Below are 16660 nucleotides of genomic sequence, written 5' to 3' on the forward strand. Positions count from 1 at the left end.
TTGGTTACGAATTTTTACATTGTTTTTATGAAACAAAACATAATTTAGAGTAACACAAATTTGTGAAAAAATATTTAACAATTAAAAAAAATCACAATTTTGTATGTGTGTTTATTCAACCGGTTGTATACAGTGGATGCTTGAGGAAAAAGGGGAGAAGGTTTTACAAAACATCAAAATGGCCTACATCAAGTTAATGGATAAGGTAGGTTGGTTTTTGTGCTTAGAACCAAACCATGATTAGTTTTATAGGTTTATTAATAGTGCCATTACATAAGTGATAAACTTGATAGTTACAAATATTGCAAAATGGCACATCACCACAAAATACTAGCACTCTGTGCTACTACTAGTGTTTTACATTTAATTTACTATTTTAAGTTGTGCAATGGAGCATACGTTGAACCTTCTGATCTGCAAGATGTGCATCAACAGTTTATTAGCGAAATTGAACAAAGGTTTACAGAAGAGCTTGGAGACGCTGCTTCCAACATTGTGAAAAAGTTAGTTAAAAAATGCCACAATGAGTTGGACGAACATTTCAAAAGTGTGGGAAACCTGAATGGAAATAACAAGGATGTACAAAAGCGAATAAAACGAAGAGAAAACTTTGAAGTCGTAGGTGGAGTACTTGGTACAATTGCTGGAGGGATTTTAGGAATATTGCTTGGTCCTGTCGGTATTACTGGTGGAGCCAGTTTTGGTGGTGCTGTAGGGAGAGCAATATTCAACATCTTGGCAAGGATTACCGAAAGTAGAAATAAGTAGTTTAAAGCTTATGTCATGTGAAGCCCCCAAAAATTACTTCAGGCAACTAATTTTGCCTAAATTGCAAATTCTGTTTGTGACCTTCATGTTATTGTAAATAAAAGTATCATGCCACAGTATAGGGATGGGCCTTAAATGTCTTTGTTTTCGGATTATATCAAACGGTTGTTTGGGTGTTTTATGTACATGTAGCATAGTTGTGTTTTGTTGTAACTGATTTTTTTTTTCAATTAGAACATACAATTAGTAATTCTGATACAGTATTTTACGACTTCCGTTTCGAATGGTGTGTCAGTTTCAAATCGCCGCTGATATTTTGTGCTGACATGTATATGTTGCTTTAATCAATCGTAAATATATAACCATAAATAAACGTAGACAACCCATTTCTTGTCTTTCGTGATGAGCTGCTGTCTCTCATTTGCAAATTTTAGCTCTGCCCTGGATTAAAAAGAAATAACACGTGTTTTCACGCAATCATACGACGATGTCAGGTATCAGGAATTCCCAAAAACCTTTAGGTTATCATGGTGAAGAGCAGTCGAATCCTAATTTGGCTTTTGCTGTACGTCGAGGTTATTGAATTTGTGTCTGTTGACCAGAAAACGACAGTAACGGATACACGAATACAGCGTAAGCGATGTCTATGAGCGTTCACAATTTACCGTGAGCGCTCTCCCACTATTTTTCGGCATAGTTTTTATCGGCGGCGGAAAATGCTATTACACCAGGACACAAAGTATTTGCCAAACTTCATCTATATATGAGATCTGTGCAAATGTTAATGGTCAGGTGTGAACAAAGGACTCACCTGGTCCTACAAAGGAGCATTTTGCCCCCTGGTCGGACATTATTTTAGCTAATGGCTGCAAAAATTAAAGTCGGTTTTGTAAAAAATGAATCACAAAACAATTATCCAAATTCACTGCTAGTCCCAACCCTTCTCTATTCAAATATTTTTAAAGGGAAAGTTGTTTTGGCAGCCCCTGGGGCTGTTTCTGCTATGCTATGGGACATAATTGAGACCTTCCTAGAGGCTCCTCAGATATCCTTGTTGTGTATTGTTGTATTGTTTCTTACTTGCCTTAATCAATGCATTGCCACGTTTTGGATTATTTCGGTCAGTGCTTATCGTCTTTAACCAAGTGTCGTCCAAAGTCAAAACGTTCGGATTGTTTTAAGACAAGCATTTCTCACGTAGTTGTGATTCTGCAATTGCATATCAAGTAGATGCTTTAAATTATTTGTTGGTTTCTTTAATGCCAATAATTGAAAAAACTTTACTGAAAAATGAGATATTTGCTAAAATTTAGCAAGAAACATTACTTATTTTTGTCTCATCCGACCGACATGGGACAGTCCCTAATTTACATTGTTGTTTTGCTGAGTCATCAACCTCAAGGACCTCATGAGGAGCGAACTACTGGTTTTGATGTTTGGGTTCCTATTAGGTGGAATTGTGATTTGGGTTTAAAATTAATATTGAGAAGATATTGTTTATTGTTGTATTTTTTGGTTGTGCCTTTATTTTTTAGAATAATTTTGTGAAAATTTGTACTTATATATGCCATTAGTGTAGGCCTACTCAGTAGTTTTAACCAATGTGTGACTTGAGCTTTTTTGGAAGCAAATTACAACCAAAATTTTCACTCTCTGTGTCATTACGACTTTTCAACATATATACCTCCCTTGGTCGTCGTGTATTTTATATTATTTTTATTTTTTTATCGTGCACAGTGCATTTAATTTGTTTTTTCCCTTCGTTTTTATTACTACCACAGGCAATTTTGTTCGGCTCTAATCTTAACAAATGCGCTTATTTAACTCCCCGCCTTTTTCTACTTATTGCAACTTCACCGTACCATTTTGCCGGTTCGCCTTCATTTGCATTAAAAATGATTGTAGAAAACAATCGAAACGTCAGTATGAAGTTCTCTACCATTGTATGGCTATCTTGTTTATATTAAAGATGTGCAAAACCGTCAGTTATATTCCTTTTTGTGAACTAATCACCACACATATTGTCACCAAGGGAAGTGGTCTATTGTGATATAAATTTAAATAAGGATTTCAATACTTACACTGCCGAATTTTTTTTAATGATAAAATATTACATATTTAAATCTACTTTCTGGTTGCAAATAAAGTTATTGTGAAATTAAGACAAGGCTCATGTTGTTGTGAATAAATAAAAAGGGAAATTAGCAATGTGCTTGAATTTAACAAGGACATTTTGAACAGGGACAAAGAGATTGTCACAGTCGAAGTCTTTATCTGATTTCTTCTGAAGGATCAAGTTGTAAGGCTTACAGCATTAATACACATATGATTTGTTTTTTGCCAGAGTGATTTGCTTTTCAGGCAAAGAAAACTCTGCATGACCCATGAAGGTACAGTAGTTGTATTTAAAGAATAATTTGATTGAACCTAAACACAACAATGATCTGAAAATCCTCCAGGGGCAGCCGAAAAACTTTCCTGTGAAATTTGTTTTCACCATTGCATATTGAATCAGTTTCTGTGATTAACTTTCAAAAAAACTAACCTACATTTTCTATAGCCCTTTTATAAAAAAAAATCCGACCAGGGGGCATTTTATGTAATTGTCCGGGAACTAATTTTAAGCTAAATGCGTAAACAAAGAGGAGATCCAAATATTAAATGAAAGTAAACTGTACTTATGCGGTTTAAATTTTAGCTACATCCCCTTGAACATTGTGAAGTTTTTTCGACGAATTTTTTTACCACAGCCGTCACCGCATTTCCAGCTGACTAAACGTCGTTTCTCACAATTACGTGTTGAATATCAAGTTTTGAAGGGCACCCGCCATTTTTAACCTGGGGGCAGTTTTGCTTATTTGCCAAAAAGCAATTGGTTGCTGGGGCTTGTGGGGCAACGTTAATATTACTCATAACAGAAAATATTTGATTGCAGCTGCATTAAGGCCGTATCTCACAATTAAATCTTGAAAATTGAGCATTAGAGGTCATTTGCCTTCATGAACCTTTCATCCCTTCCTATAACGGCAATTCGAAACTTATTGAAAGAGAGATATCTGGCTGTACCAAGGTTCATTTCACATGTAGGGAATTCGGCTTGTCATTCTCAATATTTTGTTTAAACTTGATTTTTTAAAACAGCTTTTCTCACTCTTACATTCAGACATTCTGACGCCATCGCTAGTTATCTCGCTTGCGTTACGTCTTTCAACTTGCGCTATTTCTTCTAAGTCTCCTTTGTCGCGTAATCGCAGCAGTTCTATCATTGTTTCTGCCTCGTCTTTGATGAATCCCTATATATTTGCGACTCTCTCTACAAATAAACAGATCATGGCTTTTGGCCTAACAGATTACAATGTGATCTCTCAGATCATAATTTTTGGTCTGATCGACCAGCGCAGATCACGGTGTTCGGTAAAAGATCTCTGTTTTGGTCTCAAACCGAACATCGCTACAAGAACAGCTGCCAAAATAGTGTCAGAAGCTTGATGTCGGGTCTTCGCCCATGCGACCCTTCACAAAAAACAATTCCCCCAGAGTGTTTGTGACAATGCTTGCCCCGACGTCACGAGGTACAACGTCAAGGTGCCTCTGCTCAGCCTCATGACATTCAAAATTGCGACACTTTGCAAAACTTATAAATAGACCGAGGCACAAAGTAAATTTTTTTGACGTTAATCCGGTGGATTACTGGAGGTTTCCTCGAAATTTCGTAAACGAGAATAAACCTTTGTAACGTGGGCGACAAGGGGGCTAAATTGTCTTATTTAATTCTCCATTGTTTTGAAAAACGAAACAAAAAAGTAAACACTTATATTTCAATCCAAGCAACTTAAAATTGGGGTAAATTCAATAAAGGCAAATGGGAACAAGACATGTTTGTTTTAGGATGCAAAACCACCTGATCAAATCGATTCATTGTAAGAACAATTATGACATTCTTGAACTGTCATGCTTTCATGTTTATTAAAAACCACTTTTTTGACGTGTTTCCGTGTAGGCGTCTGCATTCTGCTTTCCTGAGCGCACGTAGCGCTGAATCATTGCAAAGTTTGTTTATCAGCATAGGTGTTGTTCCGTGGTTTCTTTAATACTTGTTCTCAAGCAAAGAAATTACGTTTTTAGTTCATAAACAGAGAATGTCATGGGAGTTATGGAATAGTTTGTTTCTGTTTGAGGTGCTTGTTTGATAACTCGTCGCAGCGACGTTCAATTTTTACAACACAATTTCGACGCGCGTTTGCATCAATCGTTTATCAGTGTCTCTTAGTGACCATTGTCGCCGGGTCAACGTGAGGCAGGTGATCGTCTCCTCTCCCATCAACTGGTACGACCACACACAGCTTGTAAATCTTCGCACAATCGTTCTCGAACACTGCGGACCACACCGAAGTCATCAGGATTGGTTGATTCAACGCGACCGATCGACCAAGAACGTCTGGGGACAGCATCATCAACCAGGAGGACAACATCACCGACCTGGACATTTCTCTTCTCATGATGCCACTTTTGGCGAGCGATGATTGTACGCAAGTATTCCCGAGACCATCGTCTCCAAAATTGATCTGCAATATATTGGACCTTGCGCCAACCCCGGCGCGCGTAGCAGTCACGCTCACTTGTGACGGTTGGAGGCAACCCTCCGGACGGATTTATCCTTAGCAAGTGATTAGGTGTCAATGGTGACTCACCAACGTCATCAAGTGTGGCCAGAGTCAGGGGTCGCGAGTTAATAATTGATTCCGCTTCAAGCAGAAACGTTTGCAGTTGATCATCGTTGAGGACTCGTTTGTTCGTCAGCAAGGAGAGGATGCGTCGAACAGACCGAATCATCCTTTCCCAGGCACCTCCCATGTGACTTGCACCAGGTGGGTTAAAGTGCCACTGAACTTCTTTCTTTTTGAAGAACTCTTCTATTTGGTTCTGGTTCCATTCACGTACGGCGTCACGAAGAACACGCGCAGCACCCACAAAATTCGTGCCGTTATCGGAATAAACTTGCAGCACTTCGCCGCGACGAGCAATAAATCTGCGAAAGGCATCGGTGCTTAGGTCATGTGCCACCTCGAGGTGAATTGCTCTTGTAGTTAGGCATGCAAAGAGACAACCCCATGTCTTAACTTCGCAGCGCCTTTGCTTGACGACTAGAGGTCCGAAATAATCGACTCCTGTAAATGCAAAGGGAAATTCATTCATTTGCAGGCGAGCTGGCGGTAAATTGGACATAATTTGCCCTACAGGCTTTGCGTTACGACGACGGCATACCAAACATGCGCGGAGAACACGTCGCACCGCCACTGCACCTTTAACGATCCAAAAGCGTTGGTTCATCTGGGGCAGAATGTGGTTCACGCCAGAATGTCCACACTCTGCATGGAAATGGGAAATTAGCAACTCAGTCAGGTACGAGTTGTGAGGCAAAATGGCAGGATGTCGGGCCTCAAAAGGAATAGGCGCCTTTTCCAAACGACCGCCAACCCTAAGCATTCCATCAACCATCACAGGATCCATACGAAAAACTGTCAATGACTTGGTTTCTTCAAGTTTCCATCTGGGGTAATTGCTATCATCCATTGTGAGAAATGACCTCGTTGCACGTATTTCACCAACTCGGCTTCAGTCGTCTGCAGCTCATCAACTCTCAGGGCCGAGGAGCCAAATCTCGCACTTCGCAGAATTGCCTTCAAACGAAGAAAATTTCGTTATTAAAACATCTGTGGGAGGACATTTCTCTGCCACAGTAAACACACCACAAGGTTTCTTATCAAATACATTAACCTCAACAGGATCTGTGGCAGCGTCACCAAACATATTTGGCCAGCAGTCGGGCGCCCTCCTGAGAAACGTTGGTCCGTCAAACCACAATTCACTCCTCACCAGGGCATCGTCTGGGACTACCCTCAAAGCCAAATCAGCAGGGTTTTCCGTCGTCGGAAAAAAACCAGTTCTTCACAGGAATTCTTATCGATCATTGCCAAACGACGAGAATCTTCGTTTATCATTTTAATTGCTTTGCAGCACCACAGACGAATCCGTCCAAAATATAGAGGGACGCAGGTCCAAACACATTTCCTTTCTGACAATCAGTTCCACGTTCACAGCCAGAACAGCGGCAATCAATTCCAACCGTGGAATAGAATTTTCACCCTGGGGTGTTAGGCGACATTTACTTATAACCAAGGTACAGGTCACTTCGCTTTCTTTATTCGTTGATCGGAGGTAGCACACAGCTCCGTAGGCTTCTTTGGATGCGTCAGCAAACACATGAAGTTGACATCTTATCACATTGGCGCTGACACCAAACCAAATGATCGTGGAATACGCCTTTCCTGCAGGCTGTATAAGCAGACTAACCACTTCTCCCATTTTCGTAAGTCCTTAGCAGGCATCTCTTCGTCCCATTCAATTTCTTGCTTACACAAGCTTCTATAAATAAGCCGGGCTCGCAACACGACGGGGGTAACAAAACCCAATGGGTCGAATAGAGAATTCATAGTTGACAAGAGGCCTCGGCGAGTGCGCGGCTTCATTGGCAACGAAACAGCAAATAGAAATGCGTCAGTATGAACATTCCACTGTATACCGAGCACACGCTCTTGTAATTCAGCGTCCATCGGGCGCACCTGCAAAGCCATTGATAATTCATTTTCTGGTAAGCGATAAAGAATCTCCTTGCAGTTTGAAAACCACTTGGTCAAGCGAAATCCACCCTTCTCAAGCAAGGAGCGCAGACCATCGACAAGCTGCAATCCAGTTCCAACGTCTGTCACCGATGTGAGGCAGTCATCGACGTAGAAATTACGTTCAACCGTAGAGGCAACAATGGGTTCAAATTCACTCCCAAAATCACTAGCGGTTTGACGTAAACAAAAGGTTGCGCAGCTTGGAGACGAAGTTGCCCGAAGAGATGTACATTCATTCTGTGGGGCACAGGCTCACCTGACAGGTTCCCTCCAGGCCACCAAAGGAAACGCAAACTATCACGATCACGAGGGGCAACTCTCACTTGGTAAAACATGGCCTCAATGTCAGCTACCAAGGCAATTGGCGACTTGCGGAAGCGCAACAAGACGCCAAGTAGACTGTTGACAAGATCAGGACCTTGCATCAACGTTTGGTTCAAAGACAGTCCACGGTATTGAGCTGCGCAATCAAACACAACACGCAACTTACCAGGTTTGTGAGGGTTCACAACACCATGATGAGGTATGTACCACGTCCGATGTTTGGTCATCAGTTCCTCCTCTGGTATTTTTTCGGCAAATCCTTTGTCGATTGTTGCTTGCATTTGCTCAGTGTACTTCTGATGCCCTTTTCTCGTCGTTGCTCAATCGACGTTTCAACGATTCCAATCTTTTGTTGGCCATCTTCAGATTGTTAGGCAAAACTTGGTGATCATGTCTCCACGGCAGTGGCAATTCATAATGTCCATCAATGTATTGGACGGAGTCCTTCATCAATTGGTACGTCCTCCGATCTTCCCTGGAGAAAGGACTTCCAAACAATTCGTCTTCTTCTTTGGGGATCGGGTCACTCTCGTCGCTTAGAAACATGGTATGCGCGGTTTCCATGACGCAAGCAAAGTTGGCATCTGCAGCAGTTTTGCGGACAGCCTCGAGCGATCGACCTAGCAAAGACCATCCAAGAGGCGTCTTCACGGCATGTGGGCATTCGTCGTTTCCAGGACGACTGCACTGTACACGATGTGCCACAGGTACATTAGCACCAATCAACAATGTGACAGTTCCACCAGCAATGGAAGACAGTTGTATACTCCTTATTGATGGGTGCATCTTCCGAGTTTTCCAGGTGGGAGACTTGTTCGGTTTCACAGGTATTTGTTCAACAACTACTACTTCTGGCAAGTTTATTTGCTCACCTCCATCAAGTGGTTCGACTGACACGGAAATTGCGATTGTGTCCAGTTTTTGCGGTGTCGTCAGTGTGTTCAACAAAATTTGTTTGGGTCGTCCAGACGCACCTAATTTGTCTACCAACTTACGTTCACAAAACGTTGTGGTTGAACCCTGATCCAGAAAAGCGTACGTGTCAATGGAAGTGGCTCCATGGCGAACAACGACAGGTACAACATTCAGGTACACACTAGACGCGTTGACACTTGCACTGTACTCGCGACTTCGGATCGTAGCACAAGCAGGATTGTCATTCTTTACCCCTTCGGATACAGTAGGAGGGGCCGGGTAATGCAGCAATTTGTGGTGCGATTTACCATCGCATCCGTTGACAAAACAACTTTGACTGGAATCACAGTCACTAGCACGGTGGCCAGCGTTTAAACACTTAAAACACAAACCCAATGAACGCACGAACCTGCGTCGATCATTCCACGACATTTTCCTAAACTGGACACATGAGTCAAGAGAATGGCTCCCGTTGCACAACAAACACTTCATTTGCACGTGTGTTTTGTCCTTAATTTTCGGCGCAGAAGTCGCCACAGTGCTGTGCGCAATTGCCTTCCGCCGGCGGCTTCCTTTGTTGTCTTCCTTCGATGAATACAGCGCCTTACCAAAAATTGAGTTTGCAACCTTGCTTTTAGTGCTACAAACTCTGTAAGAGTCGCAAAGGTAGCTCGTTTTTCAGTGTCATGCTCAATCTGTGCGGACATCGAAACCCAGTCCTTTCGCATGCTAAACGGAAGTTTCCTAATAATAGCCAACATGACATCCATGGAATCAACACTAGAAGCATGTCTTATATCACCATGTAGTGCCGTACAGCATTTGTCCAACAGCACAGATAATTTCATGAGACCATCGGGGTCGTTGTCCTTGACAACAGGAGCTGACATCAGCTGTTCTTCGCATCTTTGTGCGATAATGTGAGGTTGGCCATATTCGTTATACAAGGTTTGCCAGGCCAGCCTGTACCCTTCGGCTGGAGCTTTCGCGTTGAAGCGTTCAATTTTTTCACGAATATGGGGCTTACAGTGCTGTACCAAATACAACAGTCGCATCTCATCATTGTGGGCCTTCTTAGCAATGTAGGTATCAAACTGTCGTACGAATAGCCAGTAATTTAGTGAATCACCATCAAATTTGGTTACTTCAGGACTTGGCAAGTTCACATGGTATGCGTCCTGATACATCTTCGGTAGTGGCGAGATATTTTTGGGACTAGGGCAACATCTATTTGCGTCTGCACGAGGGATTTCATCAAACGTACCAGTCTTCTCGATGCGTGGTGCGGGCACGTTCACAGGCGCTTCCATGTGTTGCACATTTGACCTAATTTGTGGGCACGAGCGACGTACAGCATTTGATACCAATAGCGAGCTGGTATGTTGAAAAACATTTGACAGTAGTTGTGGGCAAGGGATAGAAATTTTACTACCTTTTGTAACAGACGCTAGGCTTGAATTACCGGTAGACTCTTCCTCCCATGCCTCCACTTCAGCTTCAGCGAGTTGCAAATCGTGGCGCCTTTGCGCAGCGTGCTTCTCCGCTTCTTCGCTGATGCGCCGGGCTTCATTCTCTGCTTCACGTCGAATTCGTTCAGCCTCCAGCTCGGCCGCACGTCGTGCACGATCTGCTTCCAGCTCGGCCGTACGATGTGCACGATCTGCTTCTTCTAAGGCCCCTCGTACATTTTCGGCTTGCTGAGCACTTGCGAATTTCGCAAGCTGTAGTTTCACCTTACTGCGTCGAATTTCACTTCGTATAGAACTCGAGGTTGAATTTCTACTCGAGTGAACAGACAACGCGTCGACTGGTGACAATGGTAGGGGAAAGGATCTAGGCTGCGGGTCATGCAGCTTCGATATCCACGTTGCGATCCTTTCAACGAATTCTTGTTTGTCTTGGCAATAATCTCGCTCTCTCAGGTAGTTTATCACTATCCGACATATTTGAGTGAAGTTCAATTAGCTTATCAAACTTTGCATTTACTTGGGGCAGGAACTCACGTAGCGCTGAAAGATCTTGCGGCTTTTTCATAAGACTCTCTGCGCAAACGTAGAGCCTTTAAAGCATTGGTTCTCAAACTGTGGTACGCGTACCACTAGTAGTACGCGAGAGCTTTTCAAGTGGTACGTGATTTAGTCTACTCAAAACAATTTGCCGCACTTTGCAGAAGTCAAAACCGCTGCAAATACATGATGTCGGTTTTCTTTATTTTGCATTTGTGACGCAATAGTATCAACGTGAAATTGTTGCACTGTTGAAGTAATTCTGACATCGTGTATTCAACTGTGCAACAATTTCATGTTGATACTATTGCGTCACAAATGCACAATTAAGAAATCCAAGCAACTGGTGATATTGGCTAAATTGGTATTCGTTGGTGTTATGTCATAACAGTTATGGTATAGTAATACGGTGGTACGCAGTGTATTAAAAAACAAATGAGCGGTACGTGATTGGAAAAAGTTTGAGAAACACTGCTTTAATTGCTATTTCGTTTTCTTGATCTTCCGTCATACGGTTTATTTGTGATGCAATTTCACGGCGTGGCAATGTCCGTCGTGACCAAATCAATCGTCGATCCTTCGCTTGTTGACGATTCCTAGTTTGTTAACGATGTAACACGGCTAAGCTAGCCTTGTCACAGGGGTTTGACCGCACCGTCAGGAAAGAACAATATTCTTTTATTCTGCGGCACAGTTAACAAACTGTGACACATTCACTAAACAAACAAACACATATTAGCGAACAGTCACACATGCAACATGACATACGGTATTAAACTCACCAATACAAGATGCACAAAGGACCGACTTCGAATAGCATTCGGTTGCACCAGGTAAATTTACGTTAGGCAGTCACTATTTAAGTTTTCAAATAAAGTCAATTCACTGCAATTCACAACAGATATTTAACCACCAAAACAGTTTAATGCACGCGGACAAGTTCAACAGGTGGCAAACATTAAGACTGCTGGCACTAGCCTTGCATCATACAGGTGGTAGGCCCTACCAGGTAGGGGCATTATGACGTTTATATTGTTGTGATATTTCCTCACATGGAAAGTTACGCGCACAGAAATCTAACAACGTGTTTGTTTAAGGATGCAAAACCACCTGATTAAATCGATTCATTGTGAGAACAATTATGACATTTTTGAACTGTCATGCTTTCAATTTGCAATGAAAAAACATTTTTGTGACGTGTTTCCGTGTAGGCGTCTGCATTCTGCTTTCCTGAGCGCACGTAGCGCTGAATCATTGTAAAGTTTGTTTATCAGAATAGGTGTTGTTCCGTGGTTTCTTTAATACTTGTTCTCCAGCAAAGAAATTACGTGTTTATTTCATATTTTTGGATGTCGGCGAAACAGAGAATGTCATGGGAGTTATGGAATAGTTTGTTTCTGTTTGAGGTGCTTGTTTGATAATTTACTGATTTGTGACAATGTTTGCCCCGACGTCACGAGTTACATCCTCCATGTGCCTCTGCTCAGCTTCCTGATAGTTAAACTGCGACACTTTGCAAAACTTATACCGAGGCACGAAGTAATTTATTTCGTCGCTAATCCGGTGAATTACTACAGGCTTATTCGAAATTTTGGAAACGAGAATAATCCTTCGTAACGTGGGCGACAAAGGGGCTAAATTGTCTGATTTAATTCTGCATTGTTTTGAAAAACGAAACAAAAAAGTAAACACTTATATTTCAATCCAAGCAAGTCAAAATTGGGGTAAATTCAATAAAGGCAAATGGGAACAAGACATGTTTGTTTTGGGATGCAAAACCACTTGATCAAATCGATTCATTGTAAGAACAATTATGACATTTTTGAACTGTCATGCTTGCATGTTTTTTAAAAACCACTTTTTTGACGTGTTTCCGTGTAGGCGTCTGCATTCTGCTTTCCTGAGCGCACGTAGCGCTGAATCATTGTAAAGTTTGTTTATCAGCATAGGTGTTGTTCCGTGGTTTCTTTAATACTTGTTCTCCAGCAAAGAAATTACGTTTTTAGTTCATATTTTCGAATGTCGGCGAAACAGAGAATATCATGGGAGTTGTGGAATAGTTTGTTTCTGTTTGAGGTGTGTATTGTTCATTTGATAATTTACTGGCAACAATAATGTTATTTCAGAATGCGCCAAAGCAAAGTTTATTAAAAAGTCTGCGAAGCATTTTCAAAACCAAATCGCAAGAATTTAAATAAAACGAAATTTAAAGAATAATTCGATTGAACCTAAACACAACAAGGATCTGAGTTGAGGATCCTCCAGGGGCAGCCAAAGCAACTTTCCTGTGAAATTTTTTCGTTATTGCATATTGAAGGGGTGGCCCCAATGCGTAATTTCCAAGTGAATCAGTTTTGTGATCAATGTTTCACAAAAGCAACCTAAATTTTTTGCAGTCTTTATCGCGAAAAGTTTCCGACCGGGCGGCACTTCATGTAACTGTCCTGGATCTAATTTTAAACTAAATGCGTAAACAAATGGGCGGGCCAAACATAAAATATCAAATGCAAGTAGGCTATCTGCGGTTTAAATTTTAGCTACATCCACTTGAACATTGTGAAGCTTTTTGACGATTTTTTTACCACAGCCAGCACCGCATTACCAGCTGACCAAACGTCGTTTCTCACAATTACGTGTTGAATATCAAGTTTTGAAGGGCACCCACCATTTTTAACCTGGGGGCAGTTTTGCTTGTTTGCCAAAAAGCAATTGCTTGCTGGGGCTTGTGGGGCAACGTTACTATTACTCATAACAGAAAATATTTGATTGCAGCTGCATTATGGCCGTATTTCACAATTAAATCTTAAATATTGAGCATTAGAAGTCACTTGCCTTCATGCACCTTTCATCCCTTCCTATTACGGCAGTTCGAAATTTATTGAAAGAGAGATATCTTGCTGTACCAAGGTTCATTTCACAAAACAATTGCCTCAGAGTGTTTGTGACAATGTTTGCCCCGACGTCACGAGGTACAACGTCAAGGTGCCTCTGCTCAGCCTCATGACATTCAAAATTGCGACACTTTGCAAAACATATACATAGACCGACGCACAAAGTAATTTATTTTGCCGTTAATCCGTTGGATTACTGGAGGTTTCCTCGAAATTTCGTAAACGAGAATAAACCTTTGCAACGTGGGCGACAAGGGGGCAAAATTGTCTCATTAAATTCTCCATTGTTTTGAAAAACGAAACAAAAAAGTAAACACTTATATTTCAATCCAAGCAAGTCAAATTGGGGTAATTCAATAAATGCAAATTGGAACAAGACATGTTTGTTTTAGGATGCAAAACCACCTGATCAAATTGATTCATTGCAAGAACAATTATGACATTTTTGAACTGTCATGCTCTCATGTTTGCAAAAAACATTTTTTGACGTGTTTCCGTGTAGGCGTCTGCATTCTGCTTTCCTGAGCGCACGTAGCGCTGAATCATTGTAAAGTTTGTTTATCAGCATAGGTGTTGTTCCGTGGTTTCTTTAATACTTGTTCTCCAGCAAAGAAATTACGTTTTTAGTTCATATTTTTGGATGTCGGCGAAACAGAGAATATCATGGGAGTTGTGGAATAGTTTGTTTCTGTTTGAGGTGTTCATTTGATAATTTACTGGCAACTATTATGATGTCAGGATGCGCAAAAACGAAGTTTATTGAAAAAGTCAGCGAAGCATTTTCAAAACCAAATCACAAGAATTTAAATAAGATGAAATTTAAAGAATAATTTGATTGAACCTAAACATAACAAGGATCTGAGTTGAGGATCCTCCAGGGGCAGCCAAAGCATTATTTCGTTATTGCATATTGAAGGGGTGGCCCCAATGCGTAATTTAAAAAGTAAATCAGTTTTGTGATCAATGTATCACAAAAGCAACCCACATTTTTTGCAGCCTTTATCGCAAAAAGTTTCCGACCAGGCGGCACTTCATGTAACTGTCCTGGATCTAATTTTAAGCTAAATGCGTTAACAAATGGGCGGGCCAAACATAAAATATCAAATGCAAGTAGGCTATCTGCGGTTTAAATTTTAGCTACATTCCCTTGAACATTGTGATGTTTTTTGACGAATTTTTGACCACAGCCAGCACCGCATTACCAGTTGACTAAACGTCGTTTCTCACAATTACGTGTTGAATATCAAGTTTTGAAGGGCACCCACCATTTTTAACCTGGGGGCAGTTTTGCTTGTTTGCCAAAAAGCAATTGCTTGCTGGGGCTTGTGGGGCAACGTTACTATTACTGATCACAGAAAATATTTGATTGCAGCTGCATTATGGCCGTATTTCACAATTAAATCTTAAAAATTGAGCTTTAGAAGTCATTTGCCTTCATGCACCTTTTGTCCCTTCCTATTACAGCAGTTCGAAACTTATTGAAAGAGAGATATCTTGCTGTACCAAGGTTCATTTCACAAAACAATTCCCTCAGAGTGTTTGTGACAATGCTTGCCCCGACGTCACGAGGTACAACGTCAAGGTGCCTCTGCTCAGCCTCATGACATTCAAAATTGCGACACTTGGCAAAACTTATAAATAGACCGAGGCCCAAAGTAATTTATTTTGCCGTTAATCCGGTGGATTACTGGAGGTTTCCTCGAAATTTCGTAAACGAGAATAAACCTTTGCAACGTGGGCGACAAGGTGCTAAATTGTCTTATTTAATTCTCCATTGTTTTGAAAAACGAAACAAAAAAGTAAACACTTATATTTCAATCCAAGTAAGTCAAAATTGGGGTAAATTCAATAAAGCCAAATTGGAACAAGACATGTTTGTTTTAGGATGCAAAACCACCTGATCAAATCGATTCATTGTAAGAACAATTATGACATTTTTGAACTGTCATGCTTTCATGTTTTTATTGAAAAACACTTTTTTGACGTGTTTCCGTGTAGGCGTCTGCATTCTGCTTTCCTGAGCGCACGTAGCGCTGAATCATTGTAAAGTTTGTTTATCAGCATAGGTGTTGTTCCGTGGTTTCTTTAATACTTGTTCTCCAGCAAAGAAATTACGTTTTTAGTTCATATTGTCGGACGTCGGCGAAAAAGAGTACGTTATGGAAGTTATGGAGTAGTTTGTTTTTGTTTGAAGTGTTCATTTGATAATTTACTCGCAAATATCTTTTCTTCGAGAAGCGTTTTGTTGACCGCAGCAATGAGAGATACAAGTTATGGTGATGACGTTCTATTGTCCACAACCAAAGTGAGATATTACATTTAGGGGTAGGAACATGATATTGTCACGGACACTAAAAAAAGCAGCTGCAGTAGCTTTTTATTACTGGATGAGCCTGTCTTATAATCAGGAATATATATTTCGCCCCTTGGGCATCTTCAGTTCCTGCAGTAAACATAATAAATGATTTTTAACCGTCTAAAACACAATAACAGTGAAGAAATGTCTAGTAATAAAAACCACAACTTCGACCTCTCGCTATGCTATATGTGCCAAGGCAAAACACTGAGTTACCACCATTCTATGAAAAGGTAAGGGAATTGCGCACACGGTGGAGAAACAGCACCAGACGCGGGTGGAGATAAGGAACGCGCTGATAAGAGGAACGGCGTAAAACCACCTTAAAAGCTCACACGAAAAACATAGAACCATTAAAACGATTAAAAGCAATTAAAAAAGGATCTTAAAAAGCATTAACGCACCCTAGGCAATATCATTTTCTGTATGTTTTAATGGTGGCACCTGCAAGGTAAAGCCACTTTGCCTCGCACATGTCTAAATCCCAAAAATGTGGTTGTTCTACAAAAATTATATAAAAACAACCGCAATGTTCGGTCGATTTACGATAGTGGACTTGTGCTGGGTTGCGTAGTGCTTTAGCAGAGCTACGTTGTCATCCCCTTTGGCAATGGAAAAGCTCTTCCACTTTGCTCTGTGGCCACGCTACCTTACGGCGATCTTTTTTTTAGTTTGGCCCACGTATTTATTTCCACACAGCGTGCACACGGCTACGTA

At 41.0% G+C, this 16660-nt stretch overlaps 3 protein-coding genes and 1 pseudogene across 3 annotated transcripts in view; 1 reads left to right on the forward strand and 3 right to left on the reverse strand.

The window, feature by feature from the left end:
* LOC145898976 (uncharacterized) overlaps nucleotides 1–1148 on the forward strand; it is a 40119-nt gene extending 38971 nt beyond the window's left edge. The window contains exons 33-34 of the mRNA XM_082987677.1: nucleotides 134–205; nucleotides 382–1148. Of these exons, the coding sequence (XP_082843803.1) occupies nucleotides 134–205; nucleotides 382–768 (459 nt within the window). The 3' untranslated portion in view covers nucleotides 769–1148. The remainder of the gene's footprint in view (nucleotides 1–133; nucleotides 206–381) is intronic.
* Nucleotides 1149–5088: 3940 nt separating this feature from the next.
* On the reverse strand, nucleotides 5089–6342 carry LOC145898325 (uncharacterized). Its single transcript, XM_082986755.1, has one exon. It carries the CDS (start codon nucleotides 6340–6342, stop codon nucleotides 5089–5091), a length of 1254 nt encoding a protein of 417 aa, XP_082842881.1.
* A 60-nt stretch (nucleotides 6343–6402) lies between these two features.
* Nucleotides 6403–8056, reverse strand: LOC145898326 (uncharacterized). Its single transcript, XM_082986756.1, has 5 exons — nucleotides 7942–8056; nucleotides 7775–7869; nucleotides 7123–7688; nucleotides 6836–7060; nucleotides 6403–6715 (listed from the first exon to the last, which is right to left on the reverse strand). Exons 1-5 carry the CDS (start codon nucleotides 8054–8056, stop codon nucleotides 6403–6405), a joined length of 1314 nt encoding a protein of 437 aa, XP_082842882.1.
* Nucleotides 8057–8060: 4 nt separating this feature from the next.
* Nucleotides 8061–15502, reverse strand: LOC145898327 (uncharacterized; annotated as a pseudogene).
* Nucleotides 15503–16660: the final 1158 nt, after the last annotated feature.

This window comes from Ascidia mentula, chromosome 4, assembly GCF_947561715.1.
Source record: "Ascidia mentula chromosome 4, kaAscMent1.1, whole genome shotgun sequence".
NCBI lineage: Eukaryota > Metazoa > Chordata > Ascidiacea > Phlebobranchia > Ascidiidae > Ascidia > Ascidia mentula.

Bases quoted from the DNA above. Each gene is read 5' to 3' on its own strand.
- LOC145898325 (XM_082986755.1), bottom strand. From the start codon at position 6,342: ATGGATGATAGCAATTACCCCAGATGGAAACTTGAAGAAACCAAGTCA.
- LOC145898326 (XM_082986756.1), bottom strand. From the start codon at position 8,056: ATGCAAGCAACAATCGACAAAGGATTTGCCGAAAAAATACCAGAGGAG. The intron at 7,870-7,941 runs GTAAGTTGCGTG...CGTTGATGCAAG, and splicing joins TGTGAACCCTCACAAACCTG to GTCCTGATCTTGTCAACAGT. The intron at 7,061-7,122 runs GTTAGTCTGCTT...GTTTGGTGTCAG, and splicing joins TTACGAAAATGGGAGAAGTG to CGCCAATGTGATAAGATGTC.